The sequence below is a fragment of the Heptranchias perlo genome, chromosome 3 (assembly GCF_035084215.1).
Source record: "Heptranchias perlo isolate sHepPer1 chromosome 3, sHepPer1.hap1, whole genome shotgun sequence".
In the NCBI taxonomy this organism is placed as follows: Eukaryota; Metazoa; Chordata; class Chondrichthyes; order Hexanchiformes; family Hexanchidae; genus Heptranchias; species Heptranchias perlo.
Window position 1 is genome coordinate 117,649,388 of NC_090327.1, and position 27,044 is coordinate 117,676,431.

The 27,044-nt window shown below is 47.5% G+C and overlaps 1 protein-coding gene across 8 annotated transcripts in view; it reads right to left on the reverse strand.

Moving 5' to 3' along the window:
- Positions 1-27,044, reverse strand: part of col14a1a (collagen, type XIV, alpha 1a) — a 244,686-nt gene that overhangs the window by 90,711 nt on the left and 126,931 nt on the right. For all 8 annotated transcript variants that reach the window (XR_010962201.1, XR_010962202.1, XM_067981666.1 and 5 more), the window contains exons 14-18: positions 23,817-23,956; positions 11,804-11,930; positions 11,491-11,630; positions 8,316-8,448; positions 2,814-2,873 (exon numbers count right to left, since the gene is read on the reverse strand). Coding sequence is in view for 6 of the 8 variants with exons in the window: in XM_067981666.1 (XP_067837767.1) it covers positions 2,814-2,873; positions 8,316-8,448; positions 11,491-11,630; positions 11,804-11,930; positions 23,817-23,956 (600 nt within the window). In the remaining 2 variants the exon portion in view is untranslated. The remainder of the gene's footprint in view (positions 1-2,813; positions 2,874-8,315; positions 8,449-11,490; positions 11,631-11,803; positions 11,931-23,816; positions 23,957-27,044) is intronic.

The following is a 27,044-nucleotide window of genomic DNA, read 5'->3' on the forward strand; positions in this document are numbered from 1 at the left end:
TTGCTATGGTTCTCACTTATCCATTTACTGTTTAATACATCTGTTTAGCACTTTATAGCCTCAACTACAATCTGCAGGAGTGTATATAATGAAATCGAGAAAGATCACAGGAAGGCTGATCCACTAAATCGGAATACAGAGATGGGGTTATTCTGTTTAACCTGTGGGTTCACTATAAATTACCCACATGTCGAGCAAGTAAAGGCACGTTCTGGTCCGTAAGGAGTAAGGGGTCACTTACAAGAGTGGTCTGAGATGCTGAAGCTGAGAGAAATATCTCATATATATAAGATAGTCACTAATAAATCCAATAAGGAGAAACTTCTTCACCTGAGAGTGGTTAGACTGTCGAACTCCCTACCACAAGGAGTAGTTGAGGCAACTAGCATAGATGCATTTAAGGGGAAGCTGGATAAACACATGGGGGAGAAAGGAATAGAAGGAAATGCTGATAGGGTTAGTTGAGGTAGGGTGGGAGGAGGTTCGTGTGGAGCATAAACACCAGCATAGACTAGTTGGGCCGAATGGTCTGTTTCTGAACTGTAAATTCTATGTAAATATCTGAATACTAATTCCCTGAATGTATGCTTTCAGGGAGGAGCCTCATCTACTGGGAGCACACACCTTGAAATCGCAGGTGCGAGCCCCAGGATTTCCCGTGCATTCTGGACAGAACGTTGTGGGGCTTGTGCTCATGTTCATGTCAGCCAATCCCAGTGGGCAAGGCTCCACGCTGGAAGTGCACATTCGGAAAAATTGACCCTCTAGAGTAAAACTTCAACAACGCCAACACTGGGCCCCATTAATACTCCACGGAGGTGACTGAAAATGGACCTGCTACTTAGAATTCCATAGGTGCCTGTTTTACTCCTGTCAAATGGGCACGATGCAGTCCAATTTCTAAGCCCTCAATGTTTTGCAAATATGTTAAAGAATATTACGGTCAGTCTATTTTCGTAAAATGGGGGAATGCTTTGAACAAAAAAGAGAAAGTGCATCTATTTGTGGGCCGGACTGATTGTCTTCCTAGGACACAGATTCCAGCAGTGTAAAGTTTAAACCAATTCACATTTCAGCCAATTGTAACAGACTAATGTATGAGTCCTTGGCTAATTGTGATTCATACTCTAAAATTTTAGATTATTCAAGATTTGGGTGCCACAGTCACATGTGAGTATTGATTGTACCTTGTATTGCACAGCATTACATAGAATTTATAGCACAGAAACAGGCCATTCGGCCCAACAGGTCTATGCCGGTGTTTATGCTCCACACGAGCTTCCTCCCTCCCTACTTCATCTCATCCTATCAACATAACCTTCTATTCCTTTCTCCCTCATGTACTTATCTAGCTTCCTCTTAAAGGCATCGATGCTATTCGCCTCAACTACTCCATGCAGTAGCGTGTTCCACATTCTCACCACTCTCTAAGTAAAGAACTACTGTATAGTTACTGCACCGAGCCTTGCGAAAGAGCTCTTGACTGATGAAAACGGAGATGAGTTGAGACTATGGCACCTGTATAAAAAGCAGTAATGGTGAAATAATTTACATTTAAAACAACAGGTGACGTACAGTGTCTCCTCATCTAAATTTTAGCAAGAACCACTGGTCCCTTCCAATTCCTTCCTGTATCTACCAGCCACGGTCTAATTGAATGGCGGAACAGGTTCGAGGGACTGAATGGCCTACTCTTGTTCCTATGTTCCTATGACATAATGGAGTTACAAAGATCCTGTCTGGAGTGAAAGAGTCTTGGATCCCTTTCAGTTCTTGGTTAGACCTCCTGCGTGGTTTTACCCACACCAATGGATTTGTGGATGTTCACGATCATTTATATGATTCAGGCTGCGTATGGTGGGTTTAGAGCTGCACATTGTCATTCTGTCACCGTATTGTTTTATATCCGGGATGGGCATTCTGACAGTTTGATCCCTGTTATTGCCCAACATTGCCTTTCAGATGACTATGGAGAGAGAGGTCAGTCACACTGCACGGAAATGATTCACAGATGCCCCCCATTCAAAGCTGTCAGTTAGGGAGTTCCAAACACTTCAAAGTCATAAGCTTGGAGACAAAGTGCAGAGTCAGCTTTTCACCCTATAAAAACCCTGGAACTAGAAATATATGCACAAGAATGAAGTACAGAAGGGAAACATTTGTTTTTATTACTTGTACATTATTAATTTAAAAAAACAATTTAACATGTAACCAAAGAGATGACTATAAAAGAAGAATTGCATTTCTACAGTGCCTTTCACAACTTCAGGACGTCCCAAAGCGTTTTACAGCCAATGAAGTACTTTTTGACGTGTAATCACTGTTGTTATGTAGGAAACACAGCAGCCAATTTGCGCACAGCAAGATCCCACAAACAGCAAGAGGTAAATGACCAGGTAATCTGTTTTCGTGATGTTGGTTGAGGAAAAAATATTGGCCAGGACACCGGGGAGAACTCCCCTGCTCTTCTTCAAAATACTGACATGGGATCTTTTACGTCCACCTGAGAGGGCAGACAAGGCCTCGGTTTAAAGTCTCATCCGAAAGACGGCAACCCCGACAATTCAGCACTCCCTCAGTACTGCACTGGGAGTGTCAGCCTAGATTATCAGGTTCAAGAGTGGGACTTAAGCCCATGACCTTCTGACTCAGAAGCGAGAGTGCTACCCACAGAGCCACGGCTGGCACAACTAAGAGAACATTTATATTAAAAATAATTGTAAATGTTTTATTTAGGTGTAGAAACATAAACAGTTTCATTTCAATTAAATTATCGACCTGTAAGAATCTTTTTATTGTTAATAATCACATACCGGCTGTAGTTGGTCTATGTGTCGTTGTTGAGGTTGTTGTTGTCGTGGTTATCCGCTGAACTGTAATTTAAAATTAAAGTTAAAATTGATTCTAAATCGTGTGGCACAACCCCGGATAAAATAATGTATAATATTTATCTTAGCTTATAAATTAGGATTATACATTTGTTTATAAGAGCATTGCTTAGTAATTTATCTGTGTCAGCTTTTTAATTAGACGCATTTGTATTAATTCAATTAACACACAGATCTTGGAACTCAGGTCTTCCCTGGTTATGGACCTGAAAATAAGGCCCAATTTCCAGCCCACTGACTTCACAGCAGCTCATCTTTCTACTGGGCACTTCACAACCTTCCAGACTTAACATTGAGTTTAATAACTTTAGATTTTAACCACTGCTCCCATTTTCTCTTGGACAGCGGGTGCTGGTAATGGAGGATGGACTGCAGCAGAGCCACTGGGACTGGGGGAGGTGTGGGCTGGTGCTCGGGGTGGGGGAGGGGTGGGCCGGTGCTCGGGGTGGGGGAGGTGTGGGCTGGTGCTTGGGGTGGGGGAGGTGTGGGCTGGTGCTCGGGGTGGGGGAGGGGTGGGCCGGTGCTCGGGGTGGGGGAGGGGTGGGCCGGTGCTTGGGGTGGGGGAGGTGTGGGCCGGTGCTTGGGGTGGGGGAGGTGTGGGCTGGTGCTCGGGGTGGGGGAGGTGTGGGCCGGTGCTTGGGGTGGGGGAGGTGTGGGCTGGTGCTCGGGGTGGGGGAGGGGTGGGCTGGTGCTCGGGGTGGGGGAGGGGTGGGCCGGTGCTTGGGGTGGGGGAGGTGTGGGCCGGTGCTTGGGGTGGGGGAGGGGTGGGCCGGTGCTTGGGGTGGGGGAGGTGTGGGCCGGTGCTTGGGGTGGGGGAGGTGTGGGTCGGTGCTTGGGGTGGGGGAGGGGTGGGCCGGTGCTTGGGGTGGGGGAGGTGTGGGCCGGTGCTTGGGGTGGGGGAGGGGTGGGCCGGTGCTTGGGGTGGGGGATCTCCTATCGATTCAGGGCCAGTGGGATGGTCCATACTCCTGGGGTCTCCCTGCCTTTCTCCACCACATTCCAGGTCCTGGGAGCCTTTTTCTCTTTGCCAGATTTTCCATATTTCCCTTCCCCTCTGCTTATCTGCTGTGACCATTTACACCTCCTCTGGGCCCATCTTTTCTTTCTATACTTGTCCCATTACCACCCTCCTTGCCTTGCACCATCATCCCTTTTGTCATTTAATCACTCCTGCCCTCCACCTTTTCCCCCTGTGTTCTTTTCCTGCACCCGCCCCACCCCTTTTCTCTGGATTTGTATTTGCTTAAAAGTTATTAATCTCGAACATCTTCCAGTTCTGATGAAAGGTCATCGACCTGAAACGTTAACTCTGTTTCTCTCTCCACAGATGTTGCCTGACCTGCTGAGTGCTTTCCAGCATTTTCTGTTTATACTCCACCCCATTGAGTTTTTTTTAAGTATCTCGTTTTCCCAACTTGCTCCACCGGGACAAGAGAAACAGCAACAGGCAGCCCTAGGACTCTAAACAACACATTTCTCAGGGTCAATCGGGGGTGCATAGGCGGAATATTGTACAGCCATCACAGCGTTCCTCTTTGTTTAGGTTTTAGTAGACAACAACACAACCAAAACTATAACAACATTCTATGAGAGTAAACTAGCAACAAATATAAAAACAGATTGTAAGAGCTTCTACAAGTATGGAAAAAAGGAAGAGAGTCGCGAAAGTAAACGTTGGTTTCTTAGAGGCTGAGACAGGAGAAATTATAATGGGGAATCAGGAAGTGGCAGAGACGTTAAACAAATACTTTGTATCTGTCTTCACAGTAGAAGACACAAAAAGCATACCAGAAATAGTGGGGAACCAAGGGGCTAATGAGAATGAGGAACTTAAAGTAATTAATATCAGCAAAGAAAAAGTACTGAAGAAATTAATGGGACTAAAGGCCAACAAATTCCCTGGACCTGATGGCCTACATGCTTGGGTTCTAAAAGATGTGCAGGCTCGAGGGGCTGTATGGCCTACTCCTGCTCCTATTTCTTATGTTCTTATGTTCTTATGTAGCTGCAGAGAAAGTGGATGCATTGGTTGTGATCTTCCAAAATTCCCTAGATTCTAGAATGGTCCCAGTGGATTGGAAGGTAGCAAATGTAACACCGCTTTTAAAGAAAGGAGGGAGACAGAAAACAGGGAACTACAGGCCAGTTAACCGGACATCAGTTGTCGGGAGAATGCTGGAATCCATTATTAAGGAAGTGGTAATGGGGCACTTAGAAAATCATAATATGATTAGGCAGAGTCAACATGGTTTTATGAAAGGGAAATCATGTTTGACAAATCTATTAGAGTTTTTTGAGGATGTAACCAGCAGAGTGGATAAAGGGGAACCAGTGGATGTAGTATATTTGGATTTTCAAAAGACATTTGGTAAGGTGCCACACAAAAGGTTGTTACACATGACAAGGGCTCATGGGGTTGGGGGTAATATATTAGCATGGATAGAGGATTGGTTAACGGACAGAAAACAGAAAGTAGGGATAAATGGGTCATTTTCAGGTTGGCAGACTGTAACTAGTGGGGTGCCGCAAGGATCAGTGCTTGGGCCTCAGCTATTTACAAACTATATTAATGACTTAGATGAAGGGACCAAGTGTAATGTATCCAAGTTTGCTGATGATACAAAGCTAGGTGGGAAAGTAAGCTGTGAGGAGGACATAAAGAGTCTGCAAAGAGATATAGACAGGTTAAGTGAGTGGGCAAGAAGGTGGCTGATGGAGTATAATGTGGGGAAATGTGAGGTTATTCACTTTGGTAGGAAGAATAGAAAAACAGAATATTTTTTAAATAGTGAGAAACTATTAAATGTTGGTGTTCAGAGAGACTTGGGTGTCCTTGTAAACAAATAACAGAAAGTTAACGTGCAGATACATCAAGCAATTACGAAGGCAAATGGCATATTGGCCTTTATTGGAAGGGGGTTAGAGTACAAGGGTAAGGAAGTCTTACTACAATTGTACAGGGCTTTGGAGAGACCTCACCTGGAGCACTGTGTACAGTTTTGGTCTCCTTATCTAAGGAAGGATATACTTGCCTTTGAGGCAGTGCAACAAAGGTTCACTAGATTAATTCCTGGGATGAGAGGGTTGTCCTATGAGGAGAGATTGAGTAGAATGGGCCTATATTCTCTGGAGTTTAGAAGAATGAAAGGTGATCTCATTTTTAAAATTCGTTCATGGGATGTGGGCGTTGCTGGCAAGGCCGGCATTTATTGCCCATCCCTAATTGCCCTGAATAAGGTGGTGGTGAGCTGCCTTCTTGAACCGCTGCAGTCCGTCTGGTGAAGGTTCTCCCACAGTGCTGTGAGGAAGGGAGTTCAAGGATTTTGACCCAGCAACGATGAAGGAACGGCGATATATTTCCAAGTCGGGATGGTGTGTGACTTGGAGGGGAACGTGCAAGTGGTGTTGTTCCCATGTGCCTGCTGCTCTTGTCCTTCTAGGTGGTTGAGGTCGCGGGTTTGGGAGGTGCTGTCGAAGAAGCCTTGGCGAGTTGCTGCAGTGCATCCTGTGGATGGTACACACTGCAGCCACTGTGCGCCGGTGGTGAAGGGAGTGAATGTTTAGGGTGGTGGATGGGGTGCCAATCAAGCGGGCTGCTTTGTCCTGGATGGTGTCGAGCTTCTTGAGTGTTGTTGGAGCTGCACTCATCCAGGCAAGTGGAGAGTATTCCATCACACTCCTGACTTGTGCCTTGTAGATGGTGGAAAGGCTTTGGGGAGTCAGGAGGTGAGTCACTCGCCGCACAATACCCAGCCTCTGACCTGCTCTTGTAGCCACAGTATTTATATGGCTGGTCCAGTTAAGTTTCTGGTCAATGGTGACCCCCAGGATGTTGATGGTGGGGGATTCGGCGATGGTAATGCCGTTGAATGTCAAGGGGAGGTGGTTAGACTCACTCTTGTTGGAGATGCTCATTGCCTGGCACTTGTCTGGCGCAAATGTTACTTGCCACATATCAGCCCAAGCCTGGATGTTGTCCAGGTCTTGCTGCATGCGGGCTCGGACTGCTTCATTATCTGAGGGGTAACGAATGGAACTGAACACTGTGCAATCATCAGCGAACATCCCCATTTCTGACCTTATGATGAATTGAAACATATAAGATTCTGAAGGCTTGACAGGGTAGATGCTGAGAGGCTGCATACAGTTTTGGTCTCCATACTTAAGAAAAGACATACTTGCTCTCGAGGCAGTGCAAAGAAGGTTCACTCGGTTAATCCCGGGGATGAGGGGGTGGGCATATGAGGAGAGGTTGAGTCGATTGGAACTCTACTCATTGGAGTTCAGAAGAATGAGAGGCGATCTTATTGAAACATATAAGATTGTGAAGGGGTTTGATCGGGTGGATGCGGTAAGGATGTTCCCAAGGATGGGTGAAACTAGAACTAGGGGGCATAATCTTAGAATAAGGGGCTGCTCTTTCAAAACTGAGATGAGGAGAAACTTCTTCACTCAGAGGGTAGTAGGTCTGTGGAATTTGCTGCCCCAGGAAGCTGTGGAAGCTATATCATTAAATAAATTTAAAACAGAAATAGACAGTTTCCTAGAAGTAAAGGGAATTAGGGATTACGGGGAGCGGGCAGGAAATTGGACATGAATTTAGATTTGAGGTTAGGATCAGATCAGCCATGATCTTATTGAATGGTGGAGCAGGCTCGAGGGGCCGATTGGCCTACTCCTGCTCCTATTTCTTATGTTCTTAGGCTGTTTCCACTAGCTGAAGAGTCTAGAGCTAGGAGGCATAGTCTCAGGATAGGGGGTTGGCCATTTTGGGCTGAGAGGAGGAAGAATTTCTTCATTCAGAGGGTTGTGAATATTTGGAATTCAGAGGGCTGTGGATACTCAGTCGTTGAGTATACTCAAGGCTGAGATCGCTAGATTTTTGGACTCTAAGGGAATCAAGGGATATGAGGATTGGGCGGGAAAGTGGAGATGAGTTCGAAGATCAGCTATGATCTGATTGAATGGCGGAGCAGGCTCGAGGGGTCATATGGCCTACTCCTGCTCCTATTTCTTATGTTCTTATGTTCTAATAACAACTTGTATTTATATAGCGCCTTTAACGCAGTAAAACGTCCCGAGGCGCTTCACAGGAGCAATTATCAGACAATATTTGACACCGAGCCACATAAGGAGATATTAGAACAGCTTGGTCAAAGAGGCAAGTCAAAGAGTCTTAAAGGAGGACAGAGAAGCAGAGAGGTTTAGGGAGGGAATTCCAGAACTTAGGGCCTCGACAGCTGAAGGCACGGCCGCCAATGGTGGAGCGATTAAAATCGGGGATGTGCAAGAGGCCGGAATTGGGGGAACGCAGAGATCTCGGAGGGTTGTCGGGCTGGAGGAGAAAAGGGAGGGCGAGGCCATGACATTTTATAGGTGCCGTTTTACGATATCAGCAGGATACTTTTTACACGCATTTTATCTTACGTGTAGTCTCAAGAACAGCCACGGCATCACTTTCAGTCTCGTCGCTGTAAATCGCAGAGAGAGAAACCTCATACTCTGTCCCAGGCAGCAAATCGTCAAGAATTATAGTGTCCGTGTCCCCACTCAAAACAAACTGCAAAATAAAAGTTGCTGATGTAAATCAAGCATTTTCTTCCCACATAAAGAGATTTAAAATCTATATAACATACCTCATTAACATGTAAAAACACAAATATAAGCCTAGACGTTACTGTTGCCATTATTAGCAGATGAACATTTAATAGGGACGATCCCATAGGTCGGAGTGCATGCCCTTGAAGGGACCCACCCGATTTTCCTCTATTTAAATTGATGGATGAAAATTGGCTGGGCTCTTTTACAGATATGGGGGGTCATTTTGACTTTATGCAATAGTGTAAAATGGGTGATAGCAAATCGACAGCCCATTTCACATCTCTCCCAAAAAACTAGAGCCTTTTACGACCTCAGAACACCCCAAATCGTTTTACAGCCAAATGAAGCACTTTCTGAAGTGTAGTCACTGTTGTAATGTAGGACACATGACAGGCAATTTGCATACAGCAAAATCCCACAAACAGCAATGAGATAATGACCAGATAATCTGTTTTAGTTAAGTTGGTTGAGGGGTAAATATTGGCCCAGGACGCCTGCTGTTCTTCAAAAATAGTGTTGTGGGATCTTTTACGTCCACCTGTGAGGGCAAACAAGACCTCGGTTTAATGTCTCATCCGAAAGTCAGCACCTCCAACAGTGCAGCACTCCCTCAGTACTGCACTGGGAGTGTCAGCCTACATTATGTACTCAAGTCTCTGGAGAGGGACATAAACCCACGACCTTCTAAGTCAGAGGCAAGAGTGCGACCTACTGAGCCACAGCTCATGAGTCATCTACTAGGACATGTTAAAATAATACCGATCCTTTGATATGCAAGTCTGGCCTCGAAGGGAATCATAGCTTAAAGGCCTTCCTTTTGCCAGCTGAAGAGAGATCACCTGAGGGTTAGCGAGGAGTTCCGGAGGATGACTCTCTCCAAGAAACTTTAAAGTTTATATTTTGGAGACACTTCTAAAATGATAAAAGACAGTTGGAGGAAAGTTGTCATAGTGGATTGAGATTTTATTGGACTTTCTATTTTGTTTGAATATACGAGAATACTGCCAAATGCTCTCATAACCTAATCGGATATCTGCCGCTATTGATCACAGGAAGCATTTTATGATCATTGAAAGACAAAAAAAAAGTACTGTAAAAAGAGCAGATTACATCAACTAGGCTTGTACTCCCTCAAGAATCGAACATTAAGGGGTGATCTAATTGAGGTGTTTAAAATGATTAAAGGATTTGATAGGGTAGATGGAGAGAAACTATTTCCTCTGGTGGGGGAGTCCAGAACAAGGGGGCATAATCTTAAAATTAGAGCTAGGCCATTGAGGGGTGATGTCAGGAAAAATTTCTTCACAAAAAAGGGTAGTGGAAATCTGGAACTGTCTCCCCCAAAAAGCTGTCGAGGATGGGGGTCAATTGAAAATTTCAAAACTGAGATTGATAGATTTTTGTTAGGTGAGGGTATTAAGAGTAACGGAACCAAGGAGGGTAGATGGAGTTAACGTATAGATCAGCCATGATCTCAGTGAATGGCAGAACAGGCTCAAGAGGTTGAATGGCCTATTTATGTCCCTATGTTCCTAAAGTCCAAATCAAAATAAGGACCAAGAAATAAATATATATGGATGTCTCTTTAAAAAAAGTAACATTATATAGCAATTCAGTTGAACACACTTCCCGATTAAGCAAAACAGTTTTTATATGACATGTTTGCTATGGTACTTTCCGGAACACATGGAGGGAATTTTCTCTCTTCATTAGGCATGGACCAGTTAGGCCGAATGGCCTTTTTCTGTAAATTGTGAATGAGGTTAGAATGAACATAAGAACATAAGAAATTTGAGCAGGGTTGGCCATACGGCCCCTTGAGCCTGCTCCGCCATTCAATCAGATCATAGATGATCTTCGACCTCAACTCCACTTTCCTGCCCGATTCCCATATCCCTGGATTCCTCTAGAGTCCAAAAATCTATCGATCTCAGCCTTGAATATACTCAATGACTCAGCATCTACAGCCCTCTGGGGTAGAGACTTCCAAAGATTCACAACCCTTTACGTGAAGAAATTCCTCCTCATCTCAGTCTTAAATGGCCGACCCCTTATCCTGCGACTATGCTCCCTAGTTCTAAACTCTCCAGCCAGGGGAAACAATCTCTCGGCATGTACCCTGTCAAGCCCCCTAATAATCTTATATGTTTCAATGAGATCACCTCTCATTCTTCTAAACTCCAGAGAGTACAGGCCCATTCTACTCAACCTCTCCTCACAGGACAACCCTCTCATCCCAGGAATTAACCTAGTGAACCTTCGTTGTACCGCCTCCAAGGCAAGTATAACCTTCCTTAGATAAGGAGACCAAAACTGTACACAGTACTCCAGGTGAGGTCTCACTAAAGCCCTGTACAACTGTAGTAAGACTTCCTTACTCTTGTATTCCAAGCCCCTTGCAATAAAGGCCAACATGCCATTTGCCTTCCTAATTGCTTGCTGTACTTGCATGTTAACTTTTTGTGTTTCTTGTACCAGGACACCCAAGTCTCTCTGAACACCAACATTTAATAGTTTCTCACTATTTAAAAAATATTCTGTTTTTCTATTCTTCCTACCAAAGTGAATAACCTCACATTTCCCCACATGATACTCCATCTGCCACCTTCTTGCCCACTCATTTAATCTGTCTATATCCCTTTACAGACTCTTTGTGTCCTCCTCACAGCTTACTTTCCCACCTAGCTTTGTATCGTCAGCAAACTTGGATACATTACACTTGTTCCCTTCATCTAAGTCATTAATATGGATTGTAAATGGCTGAGGCCCAAGCACCGATCCTTGCGGCACCCCACTAATTACAGCCTGCCAACCTGAAAATGAAGGAGTTTATAATTTTGCTATAACGAACAAACAAAGGATGTTTTTGCCGTGATTGTTCACATTTATAAGCTGTGCCTGTGTGAATTCAATAATTCATAATTACTATACGAAATGATTAGATTTTTGGGGGGGATTTCATTTCTAAACTAGCACTGCTTCTAGATGAGTCGTGCCTTACCTCTTTTGAACCTTCACCACTCAAGGGAGTGCATGCCAATCGGTATAAAGTAACGTCATCTGCAGCATGTCTCCAACTAACTCTGAAATCGTCTGCAGAAACATCGCTGACTGTTAAGGCCAAAGGATTTGGGACGTTCCCTAAATTGGACAAGGATTAAAAAAAAACAGCAATGCATTAGGGAGTGGACTTAAGTACATTCTTTAGCAGCATGTTTTACTTTTTATATTGAATCGTTAACATAAGGTAGAACGTGAACGAGAGCAACGGAAGAATGGTCGCTGAGAAAGGACAGACTAATTCTGTGACTTACTTGTCGTAAAGCTGCCTGTGAGTGGGTCGGACTGTCCTTCATCGTAAATTGAAAAAATGGCAACTGTATATTCTGTAAGAGATGTCAGGTTTCTCACGAAAATTGTCGTTGAGTCTTCAACTTCAACCTAGGGGCCATAAATATAAGATAGTTGCTAATATATCCAGTAAAGCATTCAGGAGAAACTTCTTTCCCCACAGAGTGGTGAGAATGTGGAACTCGCTACCAATGTTCTCTCTGATTTTTTTCGGCTGTTTGCGGAATGAATTTGGGTTGGTGCACCGATATAAAGGCTGTGTGCACCACCGGAAAAAAATCACAACTTTGAATAGAAGATCTTTTTAGAAAACATTATTCAGGGTAAACAAACAGAACAAATGTACAAAATAATGGATAATTGTAACAAGGCGAGCTGTCAAGGATTTTTAATTAAACAAAATAGGTTATAGAAATTGCGGAAGTAAACACTGTCAACAGAGGAATGGGGACATCCTGATTGAGACCCAGGGGCCGATTTTCTGATGGCGGAGTGGGTGCGTTGGGCACGGGGTGGGGTGGGGGGGGCTCTAAAATCGTAGAAATCCGGAGCGAGTTCAGAGCCCAGCTCCAAACCGCTGACTTCCGGGTTCCCCAGTGATGCGTTCAGTGCGCGCGCCTCCCGAATGCAGGAGTCCCACCGGCAATTAAAGCCGACGGGATGGTGATTTACATACTTTTACACATAGTTAAAGTACTTGAGATACCTGATTGAGTAGACATTTTGGCAGGGGTGCAATTTTGAAGGATCCTCAGTGTGTTTCCCGTGCTGTGGGAAATACTCCCTGTTGCAACAGACGTGTTTCAGCCAGCAGCCAGTGGGAGATACAAATGATTATTTGACAAGTGGGGAGAAAACGTCATTTATTGCAGCAGGGCACTCTGTCACTTCAGACAAAGTTTTGGCTGCAAGACCTTTGTGTTTCCACTCAAAATTGTTACTTTCCACCCAAAAATCTAATGTGCAAACACATTTACCTACTTTGCGGACCCCCTCAAACTCACACAGTCAGGATGGGGGGGGCGCCATGGCTGCATTCACCACTACATCCGAGGACGAACAACATCACCAGCCTCGCCAGGCACACCGTCCACCTCCGCCACGTGGAGCTCCACAACACAGTGCTGCGCCACAGGCACCTGCACAACAGCATGGAGGGCAACAACAGAGAGAGCGACGTCGCAGGAGGCGCTACCCTGGTGTGGCCGCTGTTCGATCCAGGTGGTGTGGACTGGAGTCTTCACACTGTCTGATGTTAGGAGAACCGTTCACATATCAGTGACTCCCCGGCCTCACGAGCAGCCAGGTGAGCCGCTGTTCTGCCCATGGGTTGCTCCTCCTCCTCCTACTGCAACAAGGTCCACAGAACGAGGCTCAGCTTCCTGGACCTCTCTGAGGAGCAGTGTATACAGAGGCTCAGAGTCAATCGCCAGGTAGTTACGGACATCTGCAGCCTCCTTCATGCCGAGCTGCTCCCGGCTGGGCCGAGCAGCATCTCCTTACCTGTCGCTGTCAAAGTCACCACTGCCCTCAACTTCTTCACCTCCGGATCGTTCCAGGGTGCCAACGGGGACATCACTGAGGTCTCTCAGTCGTCTACACACAAGTGCATAAGGCAGGTCACCGATGGATTGTTTCGCAGGTCCTCACACTACGTCAACTTCCCCATGGACAACCTCAGCCAGACGGAGAGGGCAGTGGGATTCCACACTGTGGCTGGCTTCCCACGGGTGCAGGGTGTAATCGATTGTACCCATATAGCAATACGAGCACCTCTACACAAGCCAGGACTGTTCATCAACAGGAAGGGCTATCACTCCATCAACACTCAGCTCATCTGTGACCACTGCAAGAGATTCCGTCACGTGTGCACCTGATACCCTGGCAGCTGCCACGATTCCTTCATCCTCCGGGAGTCCAACATCCCACTCCTCTTCCACGCACCGAACACCGGCAAGGGCTGGCTCCTCAGGGACAAGGGATACCCCCCCTGCACACGTGACTCATGACACCTCTGAGGAACCCCACCACCAAGCAACAGCATTGATATAATGACTGCCATATCGCTACCAGGTCCACAATTGAGCATGCTATAGGGCTACTCAAGATGCGCTTCAGGTACATTGATCGTTCTGGGGGAGCGCTTCAATACGCACCAGACAGAGTGGGACGCATTATAGTCGTCTGTTGTGCCCTGCACCACAAGGCACGACGGAGAGGGATGCCGCTAGAGGAGGCCCCATCCACATCTGCCACCCACCTTGAGGAGGAGGGCAGTAGGAGGAGGAGGAGCGACCCATGGGCAGAACAGCGGCTCACCTGGCTGCTCGTGAGGCCAGGGAGTCACTGATATGTGAACGGTTCTCCTAACATCAGACAGTGTGAAGACTCCAGCCCTCACTACCTGGATCGAGCAGCGGCCACACCAGCGCCCCCCCACTCTCTGCACAAAACAGTCCTGCAACTACACATACACCCAATGTAGGATGACCCAATGGGTGACATCAAGTGTGGACGTTCATGGTGAACCTCAAGAAAGGGCCACATTACAGAAGCCAGTCAAAAATGGCCAAGATGTGGCAGTAGTGGTGACAATAATAATATTTAAAATGTGTTTAACAAAAAGCAAATATAAATAAAAAACAAGACCAACCATCAAACACCCTTGTGCATCCACTTTGTGCTCACAAAACCTTTGCCTTTCGCTTCCAACTACTCCTATGTGGTGCATCCCCTGAGCCTGCAGCAGAGGTAGTGTCAGGTTGCTCTTGTTCATGACCTGACCGATTAGATACTTTGGGCCTATGCCCTCTGGATTTCGATGCCCGTGAGGGCTCCTCCATATATTGCTCCACCTGCCCCTGTGCAGGGGCAGACTCGGCCACCTGGAGAGGAGGCAGCATTGCGGGTACTGGTTGAGAGGGGGGCAATGGATGACACATGGGGGCGCTTTGAGTGGTGTCCCCACTTCCATGTCCCCTTTCATCCCTCCCCTGGGCCAGGCCCACACCATTCCTATCACTCTGCTGGATGACAGTTTGGAGGACATGTGTGAAGCCTTGTCAGGCCAGTGCTAGTGTACCTGCCTGCCTGTTTAAGGTGGCAGAATGTTGTTCACCCTGAGTCCGAACAGCCGTTGTCAGAGCCTGAATGGACTCATTTGTGAGCCGTGCTTGAAGCTTCATGGAGGCCAGCCTTCTCTCCATCGCAGACATTCCCACACTTACCTGTGACACTATCGAAGAGATGTCCTATCGTCCCTGTGACAATATCTCAGAGATGGGTACGGTAGCATAGTGGTTATGTTACTGGACTAGTAATCCAGAGGCCTGGACTAAAATCCAGATTCATGAGTTCAAATCCTGCCACGGCAGCTGGCGAATTTAAATTCAATTAATTAATTAAATTCAATTAATTAAATCAAATCTGGAATTAAAATACTAGTATCAGTAATGATGGCCATGAAACTACCGGATTATTGTAAAAACCCATCTGGTTCACTAATGTCCTTTAGGGAAGGAAACCTGCCGTCCTTACCCGGTCTGGCCTATATGTGACTCCAGACCCACAACAATGTGGTTGATTCTGAATTTCCCTCTGAAATGGCCCAGTTGTAAAATCTCGCTACAAAAAGTCATAATAAGAATAAAACCCGACGGACCACTAGGCACCGGACACGACAACGGCAAAACACCAAGCCCAGTCGACCCTGCAAGGTCCTCCTTACTAACATCTGGGGACGTGTGCCAAAATTGGGAGAGCTGTCCCACAGACTAGTCAAGCAACAGCCTGACATAGCCATACTCACAGAATCATACCTTTCAGCCAACGCCCCAGACTCTTCCATCACCATCCCCGGGTATGTCCTGTCCCACCGGCAAGACAGACCCACCAGAGATGGCGGTACAGTGATATACAGTCAGGAGGGAGTGGCCCTGGGAGTCCTCAACATTGACTCTGGACCTCATGGCATCAGGTCAAACATGGGCAAGGAAACCTCCTGCTGATTACCACCTACCGTCCTCCCTCAGCTGATGAATCAGTCCTCCTCCATGTTGAGCACCACTTGGAGGAAGCACTGAGGGTAGCAAGGGCACAAAATGTACTCTGGGTGGGGGACTTCAATGTCCATCACCAAGAGTGGCTCGGTAGCACCACTGCTGGCCGAGTCCTGAAGGACATAGCTGCCAGACTGGGCCTGCGGCAGGTGGTGAGCGAACCAATACGAGGGGAAAACTCACTTGACATCGTCCTCACCAATCTACCTGTCGCAAATGCATCTGTCCATGACAGTATTGGTAGGAGTGACCACCGCACAGTCCTCGTGGAGATGAAGTCCCGTCTTCACACTGAGGACACCATCCAACGTGTTGTGTGGCACTACCACCGTGCTAAATGGGATAGATTCAGAACAGATCTAGCAGCTCAAAACTGGGCATCCATGAGGCGCTGTGGGCCAGCAGCAGAATTGTATTCCACCACAATCTGTAACCTCATGGCCCAGCATATTCCTCACTCTACCATTACCAACAAGCCAGGGGATCAACCCTGGTTCAATGAGGAGTGTAGAAGAGCATGCCAGGAGCAGCACCAGGCGTACCTAAAAGTGAGGTGCCAACCTGGTGAAGCTACAGCTCAGGACTACATGCATACTAAACAGCGGAAGCAACATGCTATAGACAGAGCTAAGCGATTCCACAACCAAAGGATCAGATCAAAGCTCTGCAGTCCTGCCACATCCAGTCGTGAATGGTGGTGGACAATTAAACAACTAATGGGAGGAGGAGGCTCTGCAAACATCCCCATCCTCAATGATGGCGGAGTCCAGCACGTGAGCGCAAAAGACAAGGCTGAAGCGTTTGCAACCATCTTCAGCCAGGAGTGCCGAGTGGATGATCCATCTCGGCCTCCTCCCGATATCCCCACCATCACAGAAGCCAGTCTTCGGCCAATTCGATTCACTCCACGTGATATCAAGAAAGGCAATGGGGCCCGACAACATCCCCGCTGTAGTGCTGAAGACTTGTGCTCCAGAACTAGCTGCGCCTCTAGCCAAGCTGTTCCAGTACAGCTACAGCACTGGCATCTACCCGACAATGTGGAAAATTGCCCAGGTATGTCCTGTCCACAAAAAGCAGGACAAATCCAATCCGGCCAATTACCGCCCCATCAGTCTACTCTCAATCATCAGCAAAGTGATGGAAGGTGTCGTCGACAGTGCTATCAAGCGGCACTTACTCACCAATAACCTGCTCACCGATGCTCAGTTTGGGTTCTGCCAGGACCACTTGGCTCCAGACCTCATTACAGCGTTGGTCCAAACATGGACAAAAGAGCTGAATTCCAGAGGTGAGGTGAAAGTGACTGCCCTTGACATCAAGGCAGCATTTGACCGAGTCTGGCATCAAGGAGCCCTAGTAAAATGGGAATCAGGGGGAAAACTCTCCAGTGGCTGGAGTCATACCTAGCACAAAGGAAGATGGTAGTGGTTGTTGGAGGACAATCGTCTCAGCCCCAGGGCATTGCTGCAGGAGTTCCTCAGGGCAGTGTCCTAAGCCCAACCATCTTCAGCTGCTTCATCAATGACCTTCCCTCCATCATAAGGTCAGAAATGGGGATGTTCGTTGATGATTGCACAGTGTTCAGTTCCATTCGCAACCCCTCAAATAATGAAGCAGTCCGAGCCCGCATGCAGCAAGACCTGGACAACATCCAGGCTTGGGCTCATAAGTGGCAAGTAACATTCGCGCCAGATAAGTGCCAGGCAATGACCATCTCCAACAAGAGACAGTCTAACCACCTCCCCTGACAGTCAACGGCATTACCATCACCGAATCCCCCACCATCAATATCCTGGGGGTCACCATTGACCAGAAACTTAACTGGACCAGCCATATAAATACTGTGGCTACGAGAGCAGGTCAGAGGCTGGGTATTCTGCGGCGAGTGACTCACCTCCTGACTCCCCAAAGCCTTTCCACCATCTACAAGGCACAAGTCAGGAGTGTGATGGAATACTCTCCACTTGCCTGGATGAGTGCAGCTCCAACAACACTCAAGAAGCTTGACACCATCCAAGATAAAGCAGCCCGCTTGATTGGCACCCCATCCACCACACTAAACATTCACTCCCTTGACCACCAGCGCACTGTGGCTGCAGTGTGCACCATCCACAGGATGCATTGCAGCAACTCGCCAAGGCTTCTTCGACAGCGCCTCCCAAACCCGCGACCTCAACCACCTAGAAGGACAAGAACAGCAGGCACATGGGAACAACACCACCTGCACGTTCCCCTCCAAGTCACACACCATCCCGACTTGGAAATATATCGCCGTTCCTTCATCGTTGCTGGGTCAAAATCCTGGAACTCCCTTCCTAACAGCACTGTGGGAGAACCGTCACCACACGGACTGCAGCGGTTCACGAAGGCGGCTCACCACCACCTTCTCGAGGGCAATTAGGTATGGGCAATAAATGCCGGCCTTGCCAGCGACGCCCACATCCTGTGAACGAATAAAAAAAAAAAATGCCCTCCCTTACCTGTGCCACCATTCCATTCATGGAGGAGTTGGACTCCTCCATCATCTGGGCGATTGTGGAGAGTGCATGCGGTACCTGTTCCAGCACCTCGCAAATGTGCTGCTGCCCCTCGATCATTCTCATTTTAAAGGATGGCCCCCAGGGTTTAGCATCTGTGTCCAGCTGAGCAGAGCCTGGAAAGGAGTGCTCCCACTGACGCAGTCTCTCCACAGCTGCCCCTGCCACCAGTGTCTGCTCCTGCTCACATGTGTGTGGTAACTCACCATATGCGACCCCAATCTAACAGAAGATGGGGACCCACTGAGATGTGTGTATCTGCACTGGTGGATGGCTCGCTCAGATGTGACCGTGCACCCTCAGAGTCCGGCAGGTCATCTGAGGAATTGCCCTCCACAGTCATAGTGGTCGCTGAAGGCCCTGTAAGAGAACAGGAGGCAATATTAAGCATGGTGCTGAAGATGGCAAGGCATGTTAACATCAATTCATATTGTGTGTGCTGAATGTTAAAGTTCTGTCACCAGACGTTTGTCAGGTGCCAGTCTCGGTGTCCCTGCCGGACAGGCACTCGAGGGTGCGGCTCAGCTCCAGCGCCTCCTGCACCTCGTCTGTGAGGACGACTACCTGTTGTGGCCCCCCTCCGGTCCTCGCCCTCTCCAGTGCATTCTGGGCTCTCATCTCCTATAAGGGGAGAAAGTGGAGACGCGTGAGTGAGTGATGGTGACGTGGCCAACCGCTGAATGCATTGGTTTGGTGCAGCTGACCGTTAAAGCGATGCATCAGAGGGTGAGTATGAGACAGAGCCATGACACTGTATGAGGATTGGGTTGAGTGGTTGTGGTGGGGAGAGTAATGGGGAGGTGAGGAAGTGGTGAGGAAGTGCAGGTAAGTTGAAGACGAGCTTTGAGTGGGTGTGAGGAGTGATGTGATAGGGTAGTGTTGGCAGTGCAGAATGAGTTGGGGGGTGGGGGCGGTGATGTGGAAGACGGAATGTAGGAGAATGAGTAAGTGTACTCACTTTGGTTGACCTAGTTAGGTCATTGAAGCTCTTCCAGCACTGTATCCAGGTGAGGGAGATGTTGCTGCTGCTGGTGACCTCCTCTGCCACCTCGAGCCAGGCTTTCTTGGTGTCAGAGGCAGGCCACTTCCTCCTGTCCACTGGGTAGAAGACATCCCACCTCCTCCTCACCCCATCCAGTAGCACCTGGAGTGAGGCATCACTGAATTTAAGCAGCCTTTCCCCTGGGCTGCTCCATTGTTCAATTTGGGTGTTTGCTCCAGGAGCAGCCATTGGAGGACTGCCCCGTTAAATAGAGCTCCTCCAGCTGACAGCCTGTGATGTGGGTGTGCAGTCCGTCCGCTGCGCAGCTTTCAGACGCCAAACCCGGAAGCCACGTTAAGTGGCTCCAATTTACCCGCGATCGGGTGGGGAACGGACGGATTTTATTGGGCGGGTTACCCACGCACCCAATCGCGCCCCCGCCTCCCCGCTAATATCAGGACCCCAGAGTCCGTAGATGACAGGCCAGATGATGGCGAAGAAGAGGGTGACTGCCTCTGATTCGGATGTTTTTATTGTGTAAATAAAGGCTGTGTCTCTGTTAGAGATGTGTGGAGCAGTTATATTGTTTGATGGTTTAGCTCAGTCTAAATGGGGCAGAACTGGCAAATAAAACGTCTGAAAAATAATGAGGCAATGTGGTGCAAGTACATCGGGGCTTTATCAAGTCAGGGGTTGTTCAATCACAAGGTGAAATTGTCCGCTAAAATGGCTATTGGTGTGTTAACTACCCCGATACACATGTGCCTTGGAGTCCATTATTTTAATGAGATCAGTAATTTTTTTGTGCCTGATATACAGTATATGTCTTGGATCCAGCATAAGTCCATCACACTTGAGATGTCACACTTCGGACATCACATTTGCTATGTCAAAAGTATAAGAAAAAAGCCAGTCATTTCCTTCTGTTTTTTCTGACCTTCATTACTTTGTCTCCTCCCAAGGGCAGGAGCCTGGGATTTTCTGCTAATGTACAGAAACTTCTCTCAACACAAGTTACTGATGTTTTTCAACACATTCAAATGCCATTGTTTCAGTAGTGATTATGTCCCCTAACAATTATGGAAGCAAACAACCACTGCTACCACCTTTACAAAAACCTAAACCTTTACTACTTAGGCATGCAGACGCACGCACTGCTCCCCTGCTTGTGGAATCTGCTACTTTTTCCCCTTTCTCCCTTTACTCCTCTTCAGTTAATGACTTACATTGAGGCCCAGCTCAGAGTGATAGCTGTCCTCCGGTACCTCATCCAAATGACCATTCTTGACATATGAGCCGGGACAGTAAAGGCTGTGTACTGTTAAAGCTGCAGGCAGAGGTGGCCCTGTTACCTGAGATGCAACTGGAAACATTCACCTTGTTGGTGCTTCCAACTTGGCCAGTGCCACAGATACATGGCACAAATGGGTTATAGCGATGGCTCAGTTATTAATTTGCATTCCTGTGGTGCATACTCGGTCCCACGTCCAATCCCTGGTCTGGCCTGTGCAGTGCTGTGTTTGCCAATGGCTATTTGATCATGGGGGAAACGCAGATGAAATTCAGAAATGCCCTTATCTGAATGCACATACACTTTCCAGGAAGGATCGCTGGATTTAAGGCTGGAGCAAATAAGGAACCTTTCTCCCCTCCCTAGTCCAGTAACACGGAAGGTAAATGTAGTGTCCCCACCAGTGGTTAACTCAGCCAGAGAGGGGATTGAACCTGAAAGGATCTTGAGCTACAGGATCTAGTTGTTTACACACCCGACACCCAGGACACCCACCCCCGACCCATAAACACCCACCTCAAACTGATTCTCCAACGTCACGGGTCCGCACACAGCGCTGGCAGCAGGTCCCCGCGGGAGCAGCTGCAGACACAAAGCACGAGGACAACCAGGGCCTGTGCCAATTCCAAACCCCAGCACATCCGCTCCGCCGGATGTGAAGATCCACCAGACGCAACAAGATCATTTATTTATAGTCACCCAGATGTGACTGATGATGACACCTCGTGGCCCAGGTTTGGAATGAATAAATGCGCAGCAAACAGCAGACTGCTGCATGACCACACATGCGCACAGCTTAGAGGAAACAGTGCTCATGGCCACATGGAGTAGTTGAGGCGAATAGCATAGATAGATTTAAGGGCACATGAGGGAGAAAAGAATAGAAGGTTATGTTGATGGGGTGAGAAGAAATAGGGAGGGAGGAGGCTCGCGTGGAGCATAAACACCGGCATAGACCAGTTAGACCGAATGGCCTGTTTCTGCGCTGTAAATTCTATGTAATTCTATGCAATGCAAGGTACAATCAATACTCCACATGTGACTGTTACGCCCAAGTCTGGAATAATCTAAAATTTTCGAGTATACTTTAGTCTGTGATTCGGTTTAAACTTTACACTGCTGGAATCCGAGTCCTGGGAAGACAATCAGTCCGGCCCACGAATAGATTGATGCAAATCCTCATTCTTGTTTAAAACATTCCCCCATTTTACAGAAATACATCGACCGTAACATCCTTTAGCACCTTTGCAGCAACAGCTAGGGCCTAGAAATTGGATCGCACTGTGCCCGTTTCACAGGCGTAAAATGGACACCTAAGGATCCGATCCGGTAGGCAGAAAGAGCGCGCTCATTCCGCGCAGGCAGTGCCGTATTGGCTAAGACTTCTCCTTAGGTGTCCAGTGCACGCGCCTGAATAAAACGTTCAGCCCTTTGAATATGCCAATAGGGCCCAATGCCCGTTTGAGACCCCCTTTGCAAAGTTCGACTGCGTGTGACCGCAGGATGAGCCTTGCGCATTGCTGCCGCAAGTATGTTCAGGTGCTTAGCAGCCAAAGCAGAGGCTGCCACGGGGAAGATAAGGTTCAATATTCTTAACCTTACTGTGGATCCGGGACGAGCCGGAGAGCCTTGTCATTTTGAGGGTGTCTCTTATCAGTTTGGGTACATAATCATGATGTTTGTAAACGTAAAAAGAAAGGAGAAAGACTTGCGGCTTTCACAACATCCCAAATTGCTTTACAGCCAACGAAGTACGTTTAAAATGTAGTCACTGCTGTAATGTAGGGAAACGTGACAGCCAATTTGCGCACAGCAAGGTCCCACAAACAGCAATGTGACAGTGACCAGTGATGTTATTTGAGTAATAAATATCGGCCGGGACACTGGGGAGAACTCTCCTGCAAAATAGGGCCACAGGATCTTTTAAGTTCACCTGAGAGAACAGATAGGACCTCAGTTTAACATCTCATCTGAAAGAGGGCACCTTTGACATAGTGCTCCCTCAGTACTACACTGGGAGTATCAGTCTGGATTTTGTGCTCAAGTCTCTGGAGTGGGACTAGAACCCACAACCTTTTGATTTAGAGGCAAGTGTGCGACCCACTGAGTCACAGCTGATTGACATATATAAGCTTATTATTTTGCATCGTTAGTGCTGAAAAATTAAGCATGCATTCATTCATTCCTGAATTTGCAGTGTCAGCAAGGAACTTCTGTACTCGGTTCAGAAAAGGTAATTTTGTACATTGCATTGCATCGCATGATCAAGGATCTATCCCGGTTCATAATTTGAATGCCTGTATTGTACAGAAAATAAACTTCAATCAAGCCACGTTAATAGCCAGGTGAACATCAACAGATGTAGTAGATTTGAGCAGCCCTATCATCAATAAGCGACATGAACATTTTAAAATAATTTTAAGAACATAAGAAATAGGAGCAGGAGTGGGCCATCCGGCCCCTCGAGCCTGCTCCGCCATTCAATAAGATCATGGCTGATTTTCTACCTCAACGCCATTTTCCTGCACCATCCCCATATCCCTTGATGCCTTGGCAAAGTACAGCCGTAAAAAATTAGGAAAAATCCATCAAAGCCTTCTTCACCAGTGAAGTAAAATTGTTGATGCCAGGACTCTACATCAATGTGCATAACATATATAATCAATTTTATGAGAGGGAACAGATGTTTTTCTTCAATTAAATTCTTGGGATGTGGGCATCGCTGGCAATACCGTCATTTATTGGCCATCACTAGTACAACTGAGTGACTTGCTGGGCAACTCTAAAGGGCAGATAAGAGTCAACCACTTTGGGAATGGGACTGCAGTTACATATAGGCCCAGACTGGGTAAGAACTGCAGATTTCCTTCCCTAAAGGAACATTAGTGAACCAGATCGGTTTTTACAAGAATCCGATAGCTTCATGGTCACTTTCACTGATGCCTTGGTTAGCGTGAACAAACTAAATGGTTACTCATAAACGCACGTTTAGTGCAACACTCAGAGCAATTTTCCCCCGATCAGTTTTCAAGAAAATAAATGAATGGTAAATTTGTCTTATTATTCCTATTAGTGAGCTGTTCAGTAGCCAATTCCTGGGCTCACCTCATTTATTGTAGCCCCATCGGTTTTCACGTACATGATGCGATACCCGACTGCTTTCTTCGATCCTGCGTCCCAGGTAACCCTGGCATTGCTGTGCCCAATATCTGAGAATTGTAGGTTTCTGGGAGGAGTAAGTGGCACTGAGAAAAGAAGAAATATAAATTTATTTTCTCGTAAATCCACAGACAAGATAAAACAGATTTTGCAAATCGTTAATTTTTTAATATATTTTCCACAATGGACATAATCTGGACGTTAAAAGATTACATACAATCTGCAGTACGCATTTGCAATTTATTTAGAATCCAGTCATGTCATCACCCTGTGCTCACCGACCTACATTGGCTTCCGGTCCGGCAACGCCTTGAATTTAAAATTCTCATCCTAGTGTTCAAATCCCTCCATGGCATTGCCCCTCCCTATCTCTGTAACCTCCTACAGCCCTACAACCCTCCGAGATCTCTGCGTTTCTCTAATTCTGGCCTCTTGTGCATCCCCGATTTCCATTACTCCACCATTGGTGGCCGTGCCTTCAGCTGCCTAGTCTCTAAGTTCTGGAATTCCCTCCCCAAAACTCTCTACCTCTCTACTCCTTTAAGACGCTCCTTAAAACCTACCTCTTCGAACCTCACCTGTCTTAATATCTCCTTATGTGGCTCGGTGTCAATTATTGTCTGATTACGCTTCTGTGAAGCGCCTTGGGACGTTTTACTACGTTAAATGCAAGTTGTTGATGAATTTTTTAAAAATTTGTTTATGGGATGTGGGCGTCGCTGGCGAGGCCAGCATTTATTGCCCATCCCTTATTGCCCTTGAGAAGGTGGTGGTGTGCCTCCTTCTTGAACCGCTGCAGTCCGTGTGGTGAAGGTTCTCCCACAGTGCTGTTAGGAAAGAGTTCAAGGATTTTGACACAGCAATGATGAAGGAACGGCGATATATTCCCAAGTCGGGATGGTGTGTGACTTGGAGGGGAATGTGCAGGTGGTGTTGTTCCCGTGTGCCTGCCGCCCTTGTCCTTCTAGGTGGTAGAGGTCGCGGGTTTGGGAGGTGTTGTTGAAGAAGCCTTGGCGAGTTGCTGCAGTGCATCCTGTGGATGGTACACACTGCAGCCACAGTGCGCTGGTGGTGAAGGGAGTGAATGTTTAGTGTGGTGGATGGGGTGCCAATCAAGCGGGCTGCTTTGTCCTGGATGGTGTCGAGCTTCTTGAGTGTTGTTGGAGCTGCACTCATCCAGGCAAGTGGAGAGTATTTCATCACACTCCTGACTTGTGCCTTGTAGATGGTGGAAAGGCTTTGGGGAGTCAGGAGGTGAGTCACTGGCTGCAGAATACCCAGCCTCTGACCTGCTTTTGTAGCCACAGTATTTATGTGGCTGGTCCAGTTAAGTTTCTGGTCAATGGTGACCCCCAGGATGTTGATGGTGGGGGATTCGGCGATGGTAATGCCGTTGAATGTCAAGGGGAGGTGGTTAGACTCTCTCTTGTTGGAGATGGTCATTGCCTGGCACTTGTCTGGCGCAAATGTTACTTGCCACTTATCAGCCCAAGCCTGGATGTTGTCCAGGTCTTCTGCATGCGGGCAGAGACTGCTTCATTATCTGAGGGGTTGTGAATGGAACTGAACACTGTGCAATCATCAACGAACATCTCCATTTCTGACCTTATGATGGAGGGAAGGTCATTGATGAAGCAGCTGAAGATGGTTGGGCCTAGGACACTGCCCTGAGGAACTCCTGCAACAATGTCCTGGGGCTGAGATGGTTGGCCTCCAACAACCACCACCATCTTCCTTTGTGCTAGATATGACTCCAGCCACTGGAGACTTTTCCCCCTGATTCCCATTAACTTCAATTTTACTAGGGCTCCTTGGTGCCACACGCGGTCAAATGCTGCCTTGATGTCAAGGGCAGTCGCTCTCACCTCACCTCTGGAATTCAGCTCTTTTGTCCATGTTTGGACCAAGGTTTTAATGAGGACTGGAGCCGAGTGGTCCTGGTGGAACCCAAACTGAGCATCGGTGAGTAGGTTATTGGTGAGCAAGTGCCGCTTGATAGCACTGTTGACGACACCTTCCATCACTTTGCTGATGATTTAGAGTAGACTGATGGGGCGGTAATTGGCCGGATTGGATTTGTCCTGCTTTTTGTGGACAGGACATACCTGGGCAATTTTCCACATTGTCGGGTAGATGCCAGTGTTGTAGCTGTACTGGAACAGCTTGGCTAGAGGCGAGGCTAGTTCTGGAGCACAAGTCTTCAGCACTACAGCTGGGATGTTGTCAGGGCCCATAGCCTTTGTTTTATCCAGTGCACTCAGCCGTTTCTTGATATCATGTGGAGTGAATCGAATTGGCTGATGACTGGCTTCTGTGATGGTGGGGATATCGGGAGGAGGCGGAGATGGATCATCCACTTCTGGCTGAAGATGGTTGCAAACGCTTCAGCCTTGTCTTTTGCACTCACGTGCTGAACTCTGCCATCATTGAGGTTGGGGATGTTTACAGAGCCTCCTTCTCCGTTAGTTGTTTAATTGTCCACCACCATTCACGACTGGATGTGGCAGACTGCAGAGCTTTGATCTGACCCGTTGGTTGTGGAATCGCTTAGCTCTGTCTATAGCATGTTGCTTCCGCTGTTTACCATGCATGTAGTCTTGTGTTTTAGCTTCACCAGGTTGGCACCTCATTTTTAGGTACGCCTGGTGCTGCTCCTGGCATGCTCTTCTACACTCCTCGTTGAACCAGGGTTGATCCCCTGACTTGTTGGTAATGGTAGAGAGAGGAATATGCTGGGCCATGAGGTTACAGATTGTGGTGGAATACAATTCTGCTGCTGCTGATGGCCCACAGCGCCTCATGGATGCCCAGTTTTGAGCTGCTAGATCTATTCTGAATCTATCCCATTTAGCACGGTGATAGTGCCACACAACACTTTGGACGGTGTCCTCAGTGTGAAGACAGGACTTCGTCTCCACAAGGACTGTGCGGTGGTCACTCCTACCAATACTGACAAGGACAGATGCATTTGCGACAGGTAGATTGGTGAGGATGAGGTCAAGTAGGTTTTTCCCTCGTATTGGTTCGCTCACCACCTGCCTCAGGCCCAGTCTGGCAGCTGTGTCCTTCAGGACTCGGCCAGCTCAGTCAGTAGTGGTGCTACTGAGCCACTCTTGGTGATGAACATTGAAGTCCCCCACCCAGAGTACATTTTGTGCCCTTGCTACCCTCAGT